Source organism: Monodon monoceros, unplaced genomic scaffold, assembly GCF_005190385.1.
Source record: "Monodon monoceros isolate NGI ecotype Baffin Bay Population unplaced genomic scaffold, NGI_Narwhal_1 Super_Scaffold_3, whole genome shotgun sequence".
In the NCBI taxonomy this organism is placed as follows: Eukaryota; Metazoa; Chordata; class Mammalia; order Artiodactyla; family Monodontidae; genus Monodon; species Monodon monoceros.
Genome location: NW_021703780.1, coordinates 71,771,720 through 71,786,562, shown reverse-complemented (window position 1 = coordinate 71,786,562; position 14,843 = coordinate 71,771,720). Strand labels below are relative to the sequence as shown.

The 14,843-nt window shown below is 42.9% G+C and overlaps 2 protein-coding genes across 5 annotated transcripts; both read right to left on the bottom strand.

The window, feature by feature from the left end:
- Positions 1-3,901: 3,901 nt before the first annotated feature.
- RPP14 (ribonuclease P/MRP subunit p14) lies at positions 3,902-11,596 on the bottom strand. 4 transcript variants are annotated; one of them, XM_029241679.1, is made up of 6 exons: positions 11,545-11,596; positions 8,631-8,728; positions 8,446-8,530; positions 5,999-6,075; positions 5,229-5,307; positions 3,902-4,782 (listed from the first exon to the last, which is right to left on the bottom strand). In XM_029241679.1, exons 2-6 carry the CDS (start codon positions 8,705-8,707, stop codon positions 4,726-4,728), a joined length of 375 nt encoding a protein of 124 aa, XP_029097512.1. In that variant the 5' UTR covers positions 8,708-8,728; positions 11,545-11,596; the 3' UTR covers positions 3,902-4,725. The 4 variants fall into 4 exon arrangements, with proteins under 4 accessions (XP_029097512.1, XP_029097513.1, XP_029097511.1 ...); XM_029241680.1 differs by lacking the exon at positions 11,545-11,596 and adding an exon at positions 11,263-11,458; XM_029241678.1 differs by lacking the exon at positions 11,545-11,596 and adding an exon at positions 11,263-11,458 and having other exon boundaries at positions 4,159-4,782; positions 8,631-8,749.
- HTD2 (hydroxyacyl-thioester dehydratase type 2) lies at positions 4,073-8,751 on the bottom strand. The gene is made up of 5 exons (XM_029241676.1): positions 8,631-8,751; positions 8,446-8,530; positions 5,999-6,075; positions 5,229-5,307; positions 4,073-4,782 (listed from the first exon to the last, which is right to left on the bottom strand). Exon 5 carries the CDS (start codon positions 4,605-4,607, stop codon positions 4,101-4,103), a length of 507 nt encoding a protein of 168 aa, XP_029097509.1. The 5' UTR covers positions 4,608-4,782; positions 5,229-5,307; positions 5,999-6,075; positions 8,446-8,530; positions 8,631-8,751; the 3' UTR covers positions 4,073-4,100.
- Positions 11,597-14,843: the final 3,247 nt, after the last annotated feature.

Genomic DNA, 14,843 nt, shown 5'->3' with positions numbered 1-14,843 from the left:
CTTACTTCCCTTACGTGTTATTTTCCATCACATCGCAGAGGAATTTTGCTCGGGGTTTATAAGGTCATATGAACTGTGGCCTACCTAAGAGCCGCCCTAAAAATTGATTGTAGCCTAGAAATCGACTGCTTGTGGAGACTTCCATTAATCCTGTTCTATTTATGTAGTGTCCACATTTGTCTTGGGTTTTCTTACGATTTTGCTCCAACTCAAAATTTCTCTGAAGATGTCGAGAATTCTAGTCTCTGCTGTGTTTGTAATCCATATGAAGAAAAGCCAAGAACAAAGGAAGTGAAACATCTGGGACACTGGAGATACTCAACTGCAGCCCAAGAGTAATTCCACAGCACTTGCATTCTGTTCAAATAGAGCCAGTTAATAAATTATGCCAGTACATGAGGCATTCAGAGTGGCACAACTGCTCAGAGTGACGGTCAACCTTTGGTGGAGTATGTTTTAATATAAAAACTTAATAGATGTAATTTCGTAGCAATTTTCTTTGGGAGTAAATTGGTCTCTTAATCATACTCTGAGAACATAGAAGAAAAATGACTAACAATTCAGCACAAAATGAAAACCTGTGGTTACCTAAGAGGTACGAATGTGCATTTAGCAGTTTCTTCTTTTTCTAGCTGAATACACAAGATGAATGGTGGCTGTGGTGAGGCTTTCTCCCTGCTGCTACTTAAGATTTGCTACTCAGAAAAAGAAATGAGTGGCACTTCACCAATGTGGAAATGTTTCTAATAGAATATAAAAATCTGTTAAGCAATTTTCCAGTACATTAGACTGAAATTGCTTAAGATGGGTATACATTTCTGTGGCCATCGAACATTACATAAATTGCAGTCTTATAATGCCCCTATGTGGAAAGTGCTAGTACAATTTGGCCTCATATTTTAGTCAGTACTTTTGTACTCATTTCCACTTGTGACCCTGTACAAAGCCACTTCTCAATTACCTGGGAGAGGACTTCCTGATTTGAGGGTCACCCACGCTTTCATTAGAAGAGTCATTCTTTCTGGCAACTTGCACAGAGCTCAAAAGGAAAAAGCCAACCAGCTAGTTTTTGTTAGTCAGCTTTAACAGAGCATGAGAGGTCTGAGAATCTTGGCTCTGAGTAAAAATAACAAGTGATTGTGTACAGAGAAGTATCCCTAACTTCTTGCCTGCTTCTCTATTCCAACTTTTTATTGGTTTACAAAGATCACTGGTTTACAAAGAAGACCATGACATCTACTGAGCACAAAAAAAAAAAAAAAAAAAAAAAAGGAAATGCTCATATTGAGAAGCTACTTTAAGTTACAGAGTATTAATCAGCTATCCGCCAGATCTGACATACATCCCTCCCCACCATACTTGACTTGCACATGACGTTTCAGTTTTAGAATAACTCTTTCAGTAATTCTGCTCTGAAGACAAATAATCACTGAATGTCAGCTTAGAAAAAGTGTAGGCAATAGGTATGGGTAGAAGCCATCAAGTAACAGCAAAGGGGAAAACACTACAACTGTAGCAAGGGAATAAGATCTAGAACATTCTGAATATAAACAGAATTATATAGAATAGTGGTTCCAAATACTTTACTGCCACATAACAAGATATCATTATAGAAACTGAAAGTGTTCCAGTATGGGAACATTTTAAGACCCACAGGGTGATGGAAAAAATGCCCTGGAGCCAGGCAGGGCTGTTTGAATCCCAGCTCTACGGCATATTACCTGTACAACCTTGGGCAAGTCACACCACATCAGTCTGTTTCCTTGCCTATAAAATGGAACATTAACTTCATAAAACTGTTTAAAGGATTAGAATTAATGTAGAAAATTGGCTTATCATTGAAAGAATGGTAGCTTATAGTATTAATGATTACATCACACTCTACTTATGAACTCATGCTTCAGGACTGCTGCTAAGTCCCAGAGAATGAGTTCTGCAGGAGTATACAGTCTTAGCTTCAAGTCTCTATTTTGTGACTTAAGTTTCCCATTTTGTTTTTCAATGTCATATCAAATTTTAGGCATGTATAGTATTTCACCTATAAATACACCTTCTTCAGGTGGATCTAAATCTACACATGCTGCCCATTTTGAAACTCATGATAATGGCATCCTTGCTTCTCACTCTGATTTTGGTATTTTCATCTCACCAACAAACTAGAGTATGGTACAGTATTAAAGTTTAAAATACTCACTTTATTTATACACATCACTGCCCTCTAGTGACTAGAAAAATTCCTTCTAGTAGTCTAACTGACCCCCTTGATGTAAAAAAATAAATAAAAAATCTAGTTACTCATCCACCAGCAGGAAAAAAAATCTTTTTCCAGGAAATGTTGGTTGATGCAACCAATTAAACCTGGTCTTACCTTCCTGATCAAACCATCTAGCTGTGGTCTGAGCCACCATCTAAAGCTACAGAGCACAGGTGAACCACCTGTATGTTCTACTATAGATTCTTGTCTTAATAGTGTTGGCTATGTTGGGCATGACCAGTTAGTAATAACACATTTGGCACATTTCCTCTCTAATACCCCTCAACTCTTAAGAACGTGGCCTCCACAGTGTTCCTTAAATTTTTTACCTTATAATTTTTTAAATAAAAGCATATATTATTTATATAAGGGGGGACCCCACAGTATTTTCAAGGGAGAGATAAAAAAATCTGGATTACTAAAATAGAAGCTTTGCATTCAAGATCTATTCCAAGTTTAGAATACCAACAGAGATTGGCTGACATCTTGAAAGACTGGTCTGTTCTCTAACTTTTGGCCAGTTAGCACCAAACTCAGGAAAACCTCTAACCTTATTCACAGAAGAGAATGGGCAATAGTAGTAGCTACTGTTTATAAGCTAGACCTTGTGCTTAACTATTTGTATCTGTCACCTCCAACAATCCTGTGTGGCAGGTGTTTTTATCCCTGTTTTATACATGAGACCAAGAGAACTTACATAGCTGAGTCCAAATCTGCACATAAGCCCTCCTCCGATAACAGGAAAACCATCTGAAGGGCAAGTGACACTGAACATTGAACAAATTACCATCTTGGTGTAAACAGTAACAAATTACAATAAACTCTGACCCAGAAACTGCTGAAGAACAGAATCTAAGGATATTTACTAGTAAAAGATAGGTGTTCAAAGATGACCTATCTTCTTCAATAATTAAATGCTAGCTAGTTATAAATTCAGTGAGAAACTTCTACACAGATATAGGTAGGTTTCTCTTATCCAAATGCAAATCTAATCAGGTTTGAAATCCTAAAAGTAGAACATTAAGCTAAATGATAACTCTCCCAATATTTTTTCAGTTTTTGGTTTTTTTTTAAATGGCACCTCATGGGAGCCTGGACACAATGTCCAACCTTAGAATCACCTATGATTTTCTTTTTTTTTAATTAATTAATTTATTTAGTTATGGCTGCGTTGGGTCTTCGTTGCTGCGCGCGGGCTTTCTCTAGTTGCAGAGAGCAGGGGCTACTCTTCGTTGTGGTGCTCGGGCTTCTCACTGCGGTGGCATCCCTTGCTGCGGAGCACGGGCTCTAGGTGTGGGCTTCAGTAGTTGTGGCACACGGGCTCAGTAGTTGTGGCTCACAGGCTCTACGGCGCAGGCTCAGTTGTGGTGCACAGACTTACTTGCTCCATGGCATGTGGGATCTTCCTGAGCCAGGGCTCGAACCCATGAACCCTGCACTGGCAGGCGGATTCTTAACCACTGTGCCACCAAGGAAGCCCACCTCTGATTTCGTCTAGTCACTTTTTCTTTGGTTTTTTTTTGGCTGTGTCACACAGCTTGTGGGATCTTAGTTCCCCAACCAGGGACTGAACTCGCACCCGTGGCAGTGAAAGCCCAGAGTCCTAACCACTGGACCATCAGGGAATTCCCTATAGACAGATGATAAATATACTTAAGCCTGTGTGATGCATAAGGCCAAAGCATAAGTGGACAATGGAACACCCCTCTATCAGCTCCCCTCCACCAATGTAGGTTTATGGGTCCATCAGCCCCTCCTTGGTGAAGAACAGCAATCCCTGCTCTCCTCAGAGGCTGTTCAATAATAGTAACACTGATGTCTGAACTTGCATCTTTAAAGACATATTTCAGGATGTGGGAGCTTCTGGGACCATAACTTTAACCCAGCCTTCCATAACAGTCTTCTTACTTTCTAGTACAAAACATGACACTGCAATAATAGCAAGGAACCGCTTCAGCTTTTTCACTTCTGCAGAAGCTAAAACAACTTCCCCAACATATAAAGGCGCTGGAAAGTTAATTTCCTGGGAAAGAAATACACAGCCTGGCCCTGGCATTTTAGTACCTAGGAGAGCTGAAATAAGTCCATTGATCAAAACTCCATGTACAATCGTCTTTCCAAATCTGGTGTGTTTTGCAAAATCTTCATCCAAATGCAAAGGATTGACATCCCCTGTTAATTTTGAGAAGACAGCCACATCCCTCTGTGTGAAGGCCCTACTGAGTTCAGCCCGGTCTCCAACTCTGATGTGCACATGCTGTAAGTGCTGCCTGTTTAGCACTGCTTGGTTCAGGCAGATACTCCTCTGAAGCCTACCCCACCAAAGGCAATGGCTAGAAATTACTGGGAGCATCTTCAGAGGTCTCAAATTCCATCAACAGGAGCTTTTAGGCTGTTTCAGTCTTCATACATTATGCTGGCACCAAAATGTACTTTTGAGAGTGAGGAATACTTCTGAAATTGAAGACTATTCAATTCAATACTAGTTCTCTACTGTTACCAGATAATGCAAGGAGAAATGGAGAAACCTATAAGAGAAAGAAAAAGTTTAAGGCAGTATCAGGAGAAAACTGCACTGCAACACAGTACAATGTAGAAACATGCCCTATTCTATAGGATAAGCCAAACTGAGGTAGTAGCATTTTAAAGAGCATCCTGACAGCTAGCCTTAGATAAATAAGTGGCCATGATAAACTCAGAAAGAGCATTCCAATACATTAGGCGCTAGGCATTAAGCAACAAAAGACTTTTCCACAGGTGTTCCAAGTTTTATCCCCAAACCTCCCCCATAAAATTTAAAACCTAAGTGCTTTGTCTCACATCTTTGTAATTAATGAAGCCCTGAATTTTCCCCTCCCAGCTGGATGATGTTATCAACACTAGATTTATGCAAGCGCAAAAATGAGACACATATTAATAAGTAGTCTGGTCTACTACTCAGCTCATTTGGAATATGTGAAGGAATGGTCTTTACCTGAATCACTCTGAAAGCACATTTCTTGCCTTTATAGGATCCTAACAGGGTCAAAGAGCTCCACAATTTGACAAGACCACTACAGAAAGATTGAGAAAGCGTTAAGTAAAGATTTGTCCCTGCAACATCTCCCTAGTACTTTTGTTTGTGATGGTCCAGAAAGTAGTTTCTACCAGAAAACCTATTTAAAATAAGAAAACTTTAAAAATAAAAGCACAGGGCTTCCCTGGTGGCACAGTGGTTGAGAGTCCACCTGCCGATGCAGGGGACACGGGTTCGTGCCCCGGTCCGGGAAGATCCCACATGCTGCGGAGCGGCTGGGCCCGTGAGCTATGGCCGCTGAGCCTGCACGTCCTGAGCCTGTGCTCCGCAACGGGAGAGGCCACAACAGTGAGAGGCCCGCGTACCGCAAAAATAAATAAATAAATAAATAAAAATAAATAAAATAAAAAATAAAAGCACAGTATGTCAAAGGCAAAGAAAAAAACGAACCTCAATCAGGAATGTTTCTAAAATATACACTTCTGAGTTTGCAACCCTGACTATCAATTGGGAAATATTATAGTTGTAAGCAAATCACAAGTTTGGCTCTCTAGGGTGTAAGTTCCTGGTGGATGAATGTTCATATTCTCCCCAATTTAAACTTCCAAAAGCTGGTTGGAGTTCACAATGACAAAATTCTTCTCATTCTCAGAAGAGAGCACCTTTGCTCTTTTTTTGCCATCCGTCTCTGCTCTGTTAAACTAGAAGTGTTCCACTGTCTGTCGTACCTGCTGCATATTCTCAAGATGGCTGACAAGGTCTTCTCTTCGTAGGTTAGAATGTCCAAGGGTAAAGCAGCATCAACCTAAGTATGGAATAATGCTGTCAGCAGACTATTATCATCATTACTCTTGAACTCTAATAACTAATTCTGTCAACTGCTTTTCTTCTCCAAAAAATCAGTATTTTATTTAATGGATTGGAGTACTGGGCCTGCTTTTTTATAACTTCCCCCTGCCTGGAACATTCTTCCTGTACCTCTTCATATTGCTAAGGCCTCTTTACCTTTCGCAAGTCTTCGTTTAAATTGCTCCTTCCTTGATTCCCAAGATTAAGCTCAACTGCTTGCTACGCTCTTTCACATACAGGACCCACATACTTCCTATTTCAAGATACTCATCATTCTTGCCATTAATTGTTCAAGATGGTTTCCTATTAAAATAACCAAGACCATGAGGCAGAAGCCATGTCTGTCTGTTTACAACTACATCGCCAGGAACCAGGTTTTATACTTGACATATAGAGGGTGCATGGATTTTTTTTTCCTCATACTTTTTATTTTGAAAAATTAGAGTCACATGAGATTGCAAAAACAATGTGCAGGAAGATTCCATGCACCCTTCACTCAGCCTCCCCCAGTGTCAACATCTTGCATAACTACAGTACAATATCAAAACCAGAAAACCGAAATTAATAAATCAGAGCTTATCCCAATTTTGCCAATTATACATGCACTCATATTTGTTTACACGTATATATGTGTAGTTCTATGCAATATTACCATACAGGTAATTTAATTTAAGTATTACCATTATCAAGATAAAGAGCTATAGCATCACAAGGCTCTCTCCTTCGACCCCCTTTACAGCCATACCCACCACTCCTCCTCATCCCTAAACCCAGGCAAACACTTATCTTTCTCTAGATTATATAATTATGATAATTATGTTATTTCAAGAGCATTATATACATGGAATCACCCAGTATATTACTTTTTGGGATTGGCTTTTTCACTCAGCGTAATTCTCTAGAGATTCCGTCAATTTGTCAGGTGTATCTATGGTTTATTCCTTTTCATTACTGAGTATATTCCACGGTATGAATGTACCATAGTTTGTTTAACTATTCACCCACTGACGGGCACGTGGCTTATTTCTTATTTTGGGGCTCTTACTAATAAAGCTGCTATGAACATTTGTGTACACGTTTTTGTGTGGACATAAGTTTTCATTTCTCTGGGATACACAGCCAGGTATGCAATTGCTGGGTTGTAGGGTAGTTTAAAAACAACTACCATAGTTTTTTAAAGGAAACTGCCAAACTGTTCCAAAGTGGCTGCACCATTTTACATGCCCACCAGCAGTGTATGAGTGGTTTAGTTTCTCTGCATCCTCACCAGCATTTAGTGTTATCACTATTTTTCATTTCAGTCATTCTGCCAAGTGTGTAGTAATGTGTCATTGTGGTTTTAATGTGCATTTCCCTAATGGCTAATGATGCTGAACATCTTTCCATACATGTGCTTCTTTGCCAACTGTACACCCTTTTTAGTGAAATGTCTGTTCATATCTTTTGCCCATTTTTAAGAATTTTTTTGGTATTTTGGCTGCGCCGCGCCATGCCATGCGGCACGCGGGATGGTTCCCCAACCAGGGATAGGACCCGAGCCTCCGCGGTGAAAGCGCCGAATCCTAACCACGAGACCACCAAGGTACTCCCACTTTTGCCCATTTCCTAATTGGAGTGTTTGGGTATTCTTCTTTACTACTGAGTTTTAAGAGATCTTTATATATTCTAGATATTAGTCCTTTGTCAGATATGTGGTTTACAAATATCTTCCCCCCAGTCTGTAGTCTGTTTTTTAGCCTCTGAACCAAATCTTCTGCAGAGTAAAAGTTTTTATTTTGATGAGTGCTTGACAGATTTTAATTTGATAGAATATGTATCAGGAAATAATTTCCTGAGAATCATCTGTCTTTGTTCTCTCTTCAAAACTCTACTTGTTTTCAATTGAATGCGAAAACAGACTACTCAAAGTGCTGGTCTTGATAAGGAGCTGCACCAGAGTGGAAATCAACAATATCAGTGAGCACACTGTTTAGTTCAGCTCAGTTTTTTTTCATTGGAGACTGTCTCAGTAAAGGAAACGGTGTGCTCATTTACATTCTGGTACAAGCCACAACAGGCAAAAAACCCCCCCAAAAACCCCAGCAGTTTGCAGGTTGCCAGTCTACACCATACTCTGAGTTGCACTACACTAAACATTTGTCTAACAAGTTCCTGTCAACTAGAAGGCATATGAGAACAAACCTACACAAAACTCATCACTTCTGGAAGTCTGCTTCTGCAATTTCAAATGTGGTTTTAAAGTTTTAAAATAATGTTGGGAAAAGTGTCCTTTCACTATGTCTTACAAAGACCTTAGGAGTGTTCAAACTACCAAGTGATTCCATACCTCTCCAAACAGGTCCTTCAGGGCTGAAATAAGCAGCTGTTTGAACTGTGCAGCATTCAGTCCAATGCCATGATCTTGAAATTCTCTGTAAAAAATATTTTTTAAAAAATGCATTGCATTAAATTTCATGCCATTCACATTCATAAAAGAGTAGTTGAAAATAAAACTCAGGAGACTGAACTTACAGGTGGACTTTCATGTAGTGGTGCTCAGAGGGATTTCTGTAAACTATTCTTTCATATGTGGCAGCTGGGGCTGGCATCTTTTCCAGTGCTGATCACACCTACATGAAGGGTCAAGGGGGCTAGAAATTACCAAGATACAAGCTATTTTTCACTTTTTTAATGAGAATTTGACCTATATGATTTTTTAAAGAACTCTTAGTACAATAACTTACCTAATTCTGGTCAAACTGATGTTACCCATACAGACACAATGGAAGTTTCTATATTTTATGTATGCCAGACCACCGTACTCTTATTTAATCCCAGCAAACATTTTCCCTTACTGAGTACCCAGCTCTGTGCTAAACACTTTACATGACTTAGGTCATGTCTTCAAAATGATCCCATGAGCTAAAAGCTATCAGTATTCCCATTTTTGAGAAGAGAACACTGAGGCTCAGCAAAGATAGCTAACACCTGCCCAGAGGCACACAGAGATTCCAACCACTCCTGAGCTGCCTCGAGACCACTCTGGCATGATGCCTATTGATACAAAAAAAAAAAGTAAAAAGCGTAAAGGAGTAAAATCTGGGACCGAAGACCCTCTTCTTATTTACTCTGTCAACATAGAACATTAACAGAAGAATGAGGGGTGGTAGTTCTCCTGGCCTCCCCCCACCTTGGATCTGCCTGTTCTCTGTCTAGAAGCCAGGCCTGTACAGGGCTATTTGGCAGCCCTGCAAAAGACTGAGCTTAAACAGCAAAGGTCTTAAGAAGAATTCTGGAACGGACACTCAAGCCATTTCTAACAGATCTGGAACTTTCAAGAACTCAGAACATGCTAGTCCCCCTGGAGAGAATCCCTGTCCTTTGGCTCCACTCCTACCTCACTCTCACTCTGGACAGCTCCTACTCATCTTTCAAATTTTAGCTTAAAGTTCACCTGTTCCAGGAATACTGCCTCTTCAGGGAGGTCTTCTGTGACACCCTAAGTTAGGTTCTCTTGTTACACAATCTCTTAACATTGTCTATTTGTTTAATATCTGGTTCCCCCACTAAAGGGACCAGGAAACTGAGGCTGAACTAAGGAAAGGGACTTTTCCAAGGTCACATAGCTATAGACCAGCATTTACAAAAACCTCTCTGGGCCCACTTCCAACTACTCCCAAATGACGACCTTAAGAGAAAATGAGAAGTCAGGGTCAAGCAGGTACATCCAAACATCCATTCAACAAACACGAATATTTACTGAGTTTGGCACAGAGTATTCAACACTTTCTGAATACAGGATTGATCAAATGGTGGTAGTGTGAGGCCTGTATGTTCAAGAGTTATCTTTGGTTTCAGGACTGCAGCAATAGTTACCTGGTGCTTCTTTCCCCATCACCAGAGTCTCCCCGACTAAAGGGGCAAGGAGAACAGGACCCTCAGTCATTCCATTCATCATCCAGCACACGATAGGTGCTTTTTAAGTGTTACGGACTGCCCTAGAGGAGCTGGCTGCTTGAGGTAGAGGAGTGAGGCTGGACTGGGGCTTAGGATGCCAATAACAACAAAGATTTCAGGACTACCCTGGAAATGGATAATGGTGATAGTTGTACAACAACGTGAATGTACTTAACGCCAATGAACTGTACAGTTAAAAATGGTAAATTTTAGGTTATGTTTATTTTACAAAAAAAAAAAGACTGAAGGAGCAAGTGTTTATTGAGCAGTCACCTCCGACAGGGCTGAGCCTCAGGGTTGAGTGATAGCTCTGCCCTCTTCAGGTTGTCCTGAGACTAAAGGAGATGATGCTTGTGAAACCCTCCCTACAGCCAGGCATATTCACCAGGCTCACCAGGAAAATGTGAGCACTTCCATGGTGGCTGTCATCATCATCTTTGAAGTCAGTCTTTTTGGTGGCTGTAGGGATGCTCATTACCTTATCTACTAGTAATAAGTGTCCCTGCTTCCCTCCCCAATCTAGTCTCTACAGCAGCCTGAGTGACCCTACTAAAAACCATCCAAGCCACATCATTCCTCTGCTCAAAACCTTGCAAAGATTCCCGTTTCAGAGTAAAGCCAAAGTGTTTACAGCCGTGATCTGGACCACTGGTTCCTCCCACCACCTTGACCCCACGTCCTACCGCTCTCCCCTGCTCAGTCCCACCACACAGGCCTCCTAGCTCTTTCCCTCCCGCCTCTGGGCCTCCCTCCTACTTTTCCACATGCTGTAAATACTCTTCCTCCAGATAGCCACACGGCTCATTCCCTTGCCTCCTTCATGGCTTTGCTTAATTTCATTCCTCCATTTATTCCAGTGGCATTTAGATCTAATGTCATCCCCCCATGCCACTGCTCTACTTTTTCCTCACAGCATTCACCACCCTCTAACATAACTGTGAAATTCATTTATTCTTTATTCGTACTTCCCTCCCCCGCCCTATTAGAATATACATTCCAAAAGAAACAGACATCTTTCTGTCTTGTTCTCTGATGTTACCCGAAAACCTAAAACAATACATCGCATACAGCAAGCATTCAATATATAACTTTGGGACGAAGTCAATGATTTACAAAAAAAACCCAGAATCCTCGATCCCGTACTGTTGGGCACTTAAGTCGTTTTCAACTTTCTTAGACTAACGTCCGCCACTGATTTAGCGCCCACCTGGGGGCCGGGCGCATGCGCTCTGCACACATGAGCCGTTCGGTCCTCTCAGCCGCCCTCCGCGACTGAGACCGCGTTGCAGAGAAGCCCGGGGAGGTTCGCGGCCCAGCCTCGCCTTCAGCCCTTGGCGTCCGCGGCCGGAGCGGTAGGTACCGCTAACCGCTCCTCGCTGCCCGCCGTCCCTCCGCCTTGCGCATGCGCCCCTGGCGCGCGCGTCCATACGTCACCAGTGCGGCCAACTGAGCCCACTCCCGGAAAACAGCCGCCCTGCTATCCGCCTACCCGCTCTCCGTCGGACTGGTCTGACGCCTCCCGGACTCCTTTTCCCTGCAAGAATCCACCAAGACTTGGAGCTCTCCCGAAGCCCACGGCCCGAACTCCGGGGTGTTTACGTTTGGCTCCTCTCTGTCCCGCCCCCGGATGCGTGACGTCTAGGGAGGATATGACGTCACCGCGCGAGGTTCTCCTAAGGACCCAGGCGTGACTCTGAATCTGAGACTCGCCATGCTTAGTGCCCTCTAGTGCCCACGCTGCAGAAAGCCGTGTGCGCAAATGTCTGCATAGGGTAAGGGACTCAGGGCATGTTTATTGTGCCCGAGAGCGTGCTTCTTAATCATTTATCTATGCCTTCATTCGTTCAAAAAATTTATATCTAGCGTCTCTTCTGCTGAGCATCTCCTAAATAAAGCAATCCCCAAGGACAGAACCGGTTCTCAGTGTCTCTTGTGGCTCCCAGCACATAGTAGGTGTTCTGTCTGGGTTGACATAAAAAAACCCAGATGGTCCTATTTCCGAATGTAAGCCAAGTTTCATCTATTCGTTTATTGAGTAAGTACTTGCTGAGTCCCTATTATGTGCTAGGCACTGGGAACAAGACGATATGGCCCCTGCACTCGTGAAACATATCGTGTGTATTCAACAATCAAGTGCTTACTTTGTGCCAGGTACTATGCAAAAACCTTTATATATGTTATCTCATGGAACTCTCACACAGTCGTAAAGTAACTATTATTACGATCATCCCCATTTTACAGAGGTGGAAACTGAGGTACAAGAGGCTAAGTTACTTGCCCAAGATCACAGTTATAAGTGGTGGATTGGGCCATCTGACTTCAGATGGTTTTCTCCACACTGCACGGTATTACCACCAATTGTGTGATATGAGTCAGGGGTATACATGGGAGAGGGCCTCGGGGCTGCCAAAACTTGAGTGTAAAGCCCATGAGGTTGGGGTCTTGTCTTGTTGGCTCACCACTGCTATCCTGTGTCTGGCACTCAACTCCTACCGAGTTCTCCGAAAACTGAGTTCCCTCGACAAGTTTATGATTAATCTCCCTATCCAAAACTTTATTCCCTTTCTTGTCCCACCCCTGTTCCCCTCAGGATTGAAGGGTAGCAAAGAAAAGGGGGGATTGAAACCAAGCAGGACCCTGTGGAGCCTTCCCGGCTACAAAATTCCTTCCATGTCTAACTACGAGAGAATTAATCTTGCTTGTTTGAAAATTCCAGGGGCTGAACTTAAGGAGGTGGAAGCAGACCAACCTTGGAGTAAATTACTAATTGAGTACACATTAAAAACACCAAGATGACACTGACCAGACCACTGCACGACCCATCTCAAGATGATTATTGGAGCTGACCGTGCTGTTCTGCACGTAGCCCCCTGCTTGTGCACTCCTGAAACTCCCTTTTAAAACCTTTGTCCTCTAACCCACAACTAGGAGATGGTCTCAGACATTAGTCCACCATTTTCGCAGGTTGCTGGCCTCCTGAACAAAACAACTTTTTTCACCAACACTTGTCTCTCGAGTACTGACCTTTCGAGCGGCAAGCAGTCAAACTTGGCCTCAGCACCTGCCTCATCCAGTTACACATATGTCTGTGTCTGTGTGTGCACATACATATATACATAAGTATAATGTCTAGAAGGGTTCCAAGTGGACTGATGGAAGACAGGTGGGGCTGTGTGGAGGGTATAAGAGATGCTCACAATGTTTTAGCATTCATTTTGTGTGATTTATTTTAACGCGACAGGGCATCACTTTTATAATACTGATAATTGTTAAATAAAATTCAGGACTTGCCCCTAATGGTCACAAGGTGGAGCCGTGGACCACACCCATCTGGATGCCTCTCCTTCCACCTTGGAAGAACAGACTCTTCCTCAAGATGTCAGCTCCAACCCCCACCCACCAAGGTAAGAGAGAGGGGACAGGGAGTGCAGGTTCACTGTCCCTTATCTGCAATCCTGACATCCAAGAAAAATCCAGAAACCAAATCTTTCTTCATCTGGCATAATGCTTAATCCGAACTGAGGTGAAGCTCTTTATAGCTTTTGTCCCATTTGCTGTGGATACGCATAGAGCATACAGCAGAAATACGAATGCATTTGATCATGTAAAGCTGCCCCAGATCCCACTGGGGGTGTTGCACAACGTATGGTATACATAAAATACCACCTCTGTAAAGTCTGAAATTTCTGAATTCGGTATCACATCTGGCTCTGTGAGATGTGATAAGGGACTGCAGACCTACACTCACACTAATAGTTGCCCTTCAGCAACAGTTACCCAATCCCAGCCAGCTTTCACCTTGGGTCACTGGGATTGTCACCTTGCTGCCACTTCCTGCCCCTAAGAATCCCTTCTTCTCCTCTCATCCCCTGCTGGAGCTTGGCAGCCTTCTACATGTGCCCTGAGGTTCCTAGTCATTGTCCTGAGGGTTTAGAGACCAAAGATCCAGAAACCATGGAAAGAAAGTTTCCTCCAGGAGCCAAGAGAGAGGGGCTGTCCTGTTGCTCAGAGGACATCCTCTCCCTCACCCTGACTAGACTTACGGTCCCACAAGACCCTCATCCCATCACAGGCACTGGCAACCCCAGGCCCACATCCTGGTGATCTCCAGCCCAGAGAGCAACACTGGGCCCCAAGGGTAGCTGGAGATACCAGGACAGCAGCCCCAGCACCGCTGCCCTCTGGCCCTGACTGCGGCAGGTAACTTGAGGACATTTCCACTGCGCCATCTGTGACCACTCACACTGCTTTTTTGCCTCCTTTCGAGGAATGGAAGGGTTGTATGACCGTCATCCAGTGTGGGAGGGATGAAAGGGGCAGGAGGAGCGGCTGATGGGAAAGCCCGGTCTGTATGGTTAACGGAGTGACGCTGGAAGATTTGAAAGACTGAAGGATCAGAAGAATCAGGTTCCCAACTGTTAAGAGAGTCTGTGTGGGTGATGGAGACAGATGGGTATGAGACAAAGTGATGAAACAGAGAGGGGGCAAGGGGTGGGGGAGGAGAGACAGAGACACAAAGACTTGGAAAGAGACAGAGGGAGACTATGAGAGTTTTTTAAAAAAATGCTCTCGAACCCAGCCTAAGAGTATTTCAGCAAACATTTCTGAAATAGACCCAATATATTGCTACTTTTTGAAAATTAATTAATTAATTTATTTATTTATTTTGGCTGTGTTGGGTCTTCGTTGCTGCGCACAGGCTTTGTCTAGTTGCGGTGAGCAGGGGCTACTCTTCCTTGCGGTGCGCGGGCTTCTCATTGTGGTGGCTTCTCTTGTTGCGGAGCACAG

Bases quoted from the DNA above. Each gene is read 5' to 3' on its own strand.
- RPP14 (XM_029241679.1), bottom strand. From the start codon at position 8,707: ATGCCAGCCCCAGCTGCCACATATGAAAGAATAGTTTACAGAAATCCC. The intron at 8,531-8,630 runs GTAAGTTCAGTC...TATTTTTTACAG, and splicing joins CACTACATGAAAGTCCACCT to AGAATTTCAAGATCATGGCA. The intron at 6,076-8,445 runs GTATGGAATCAC...TTCCATACTTAG, and splicing joins TGAAGGACCTGTTTGGAGAG to GTTGATGCTGCTTTACCCTT.
- HTD2 (XM_029241676.1), bottom strand. From the start codon at position 4,607: ATGCTCCCAGTAATTTCTAGCCATTGCCTTTGGTGGGGTAGGCTTCAG.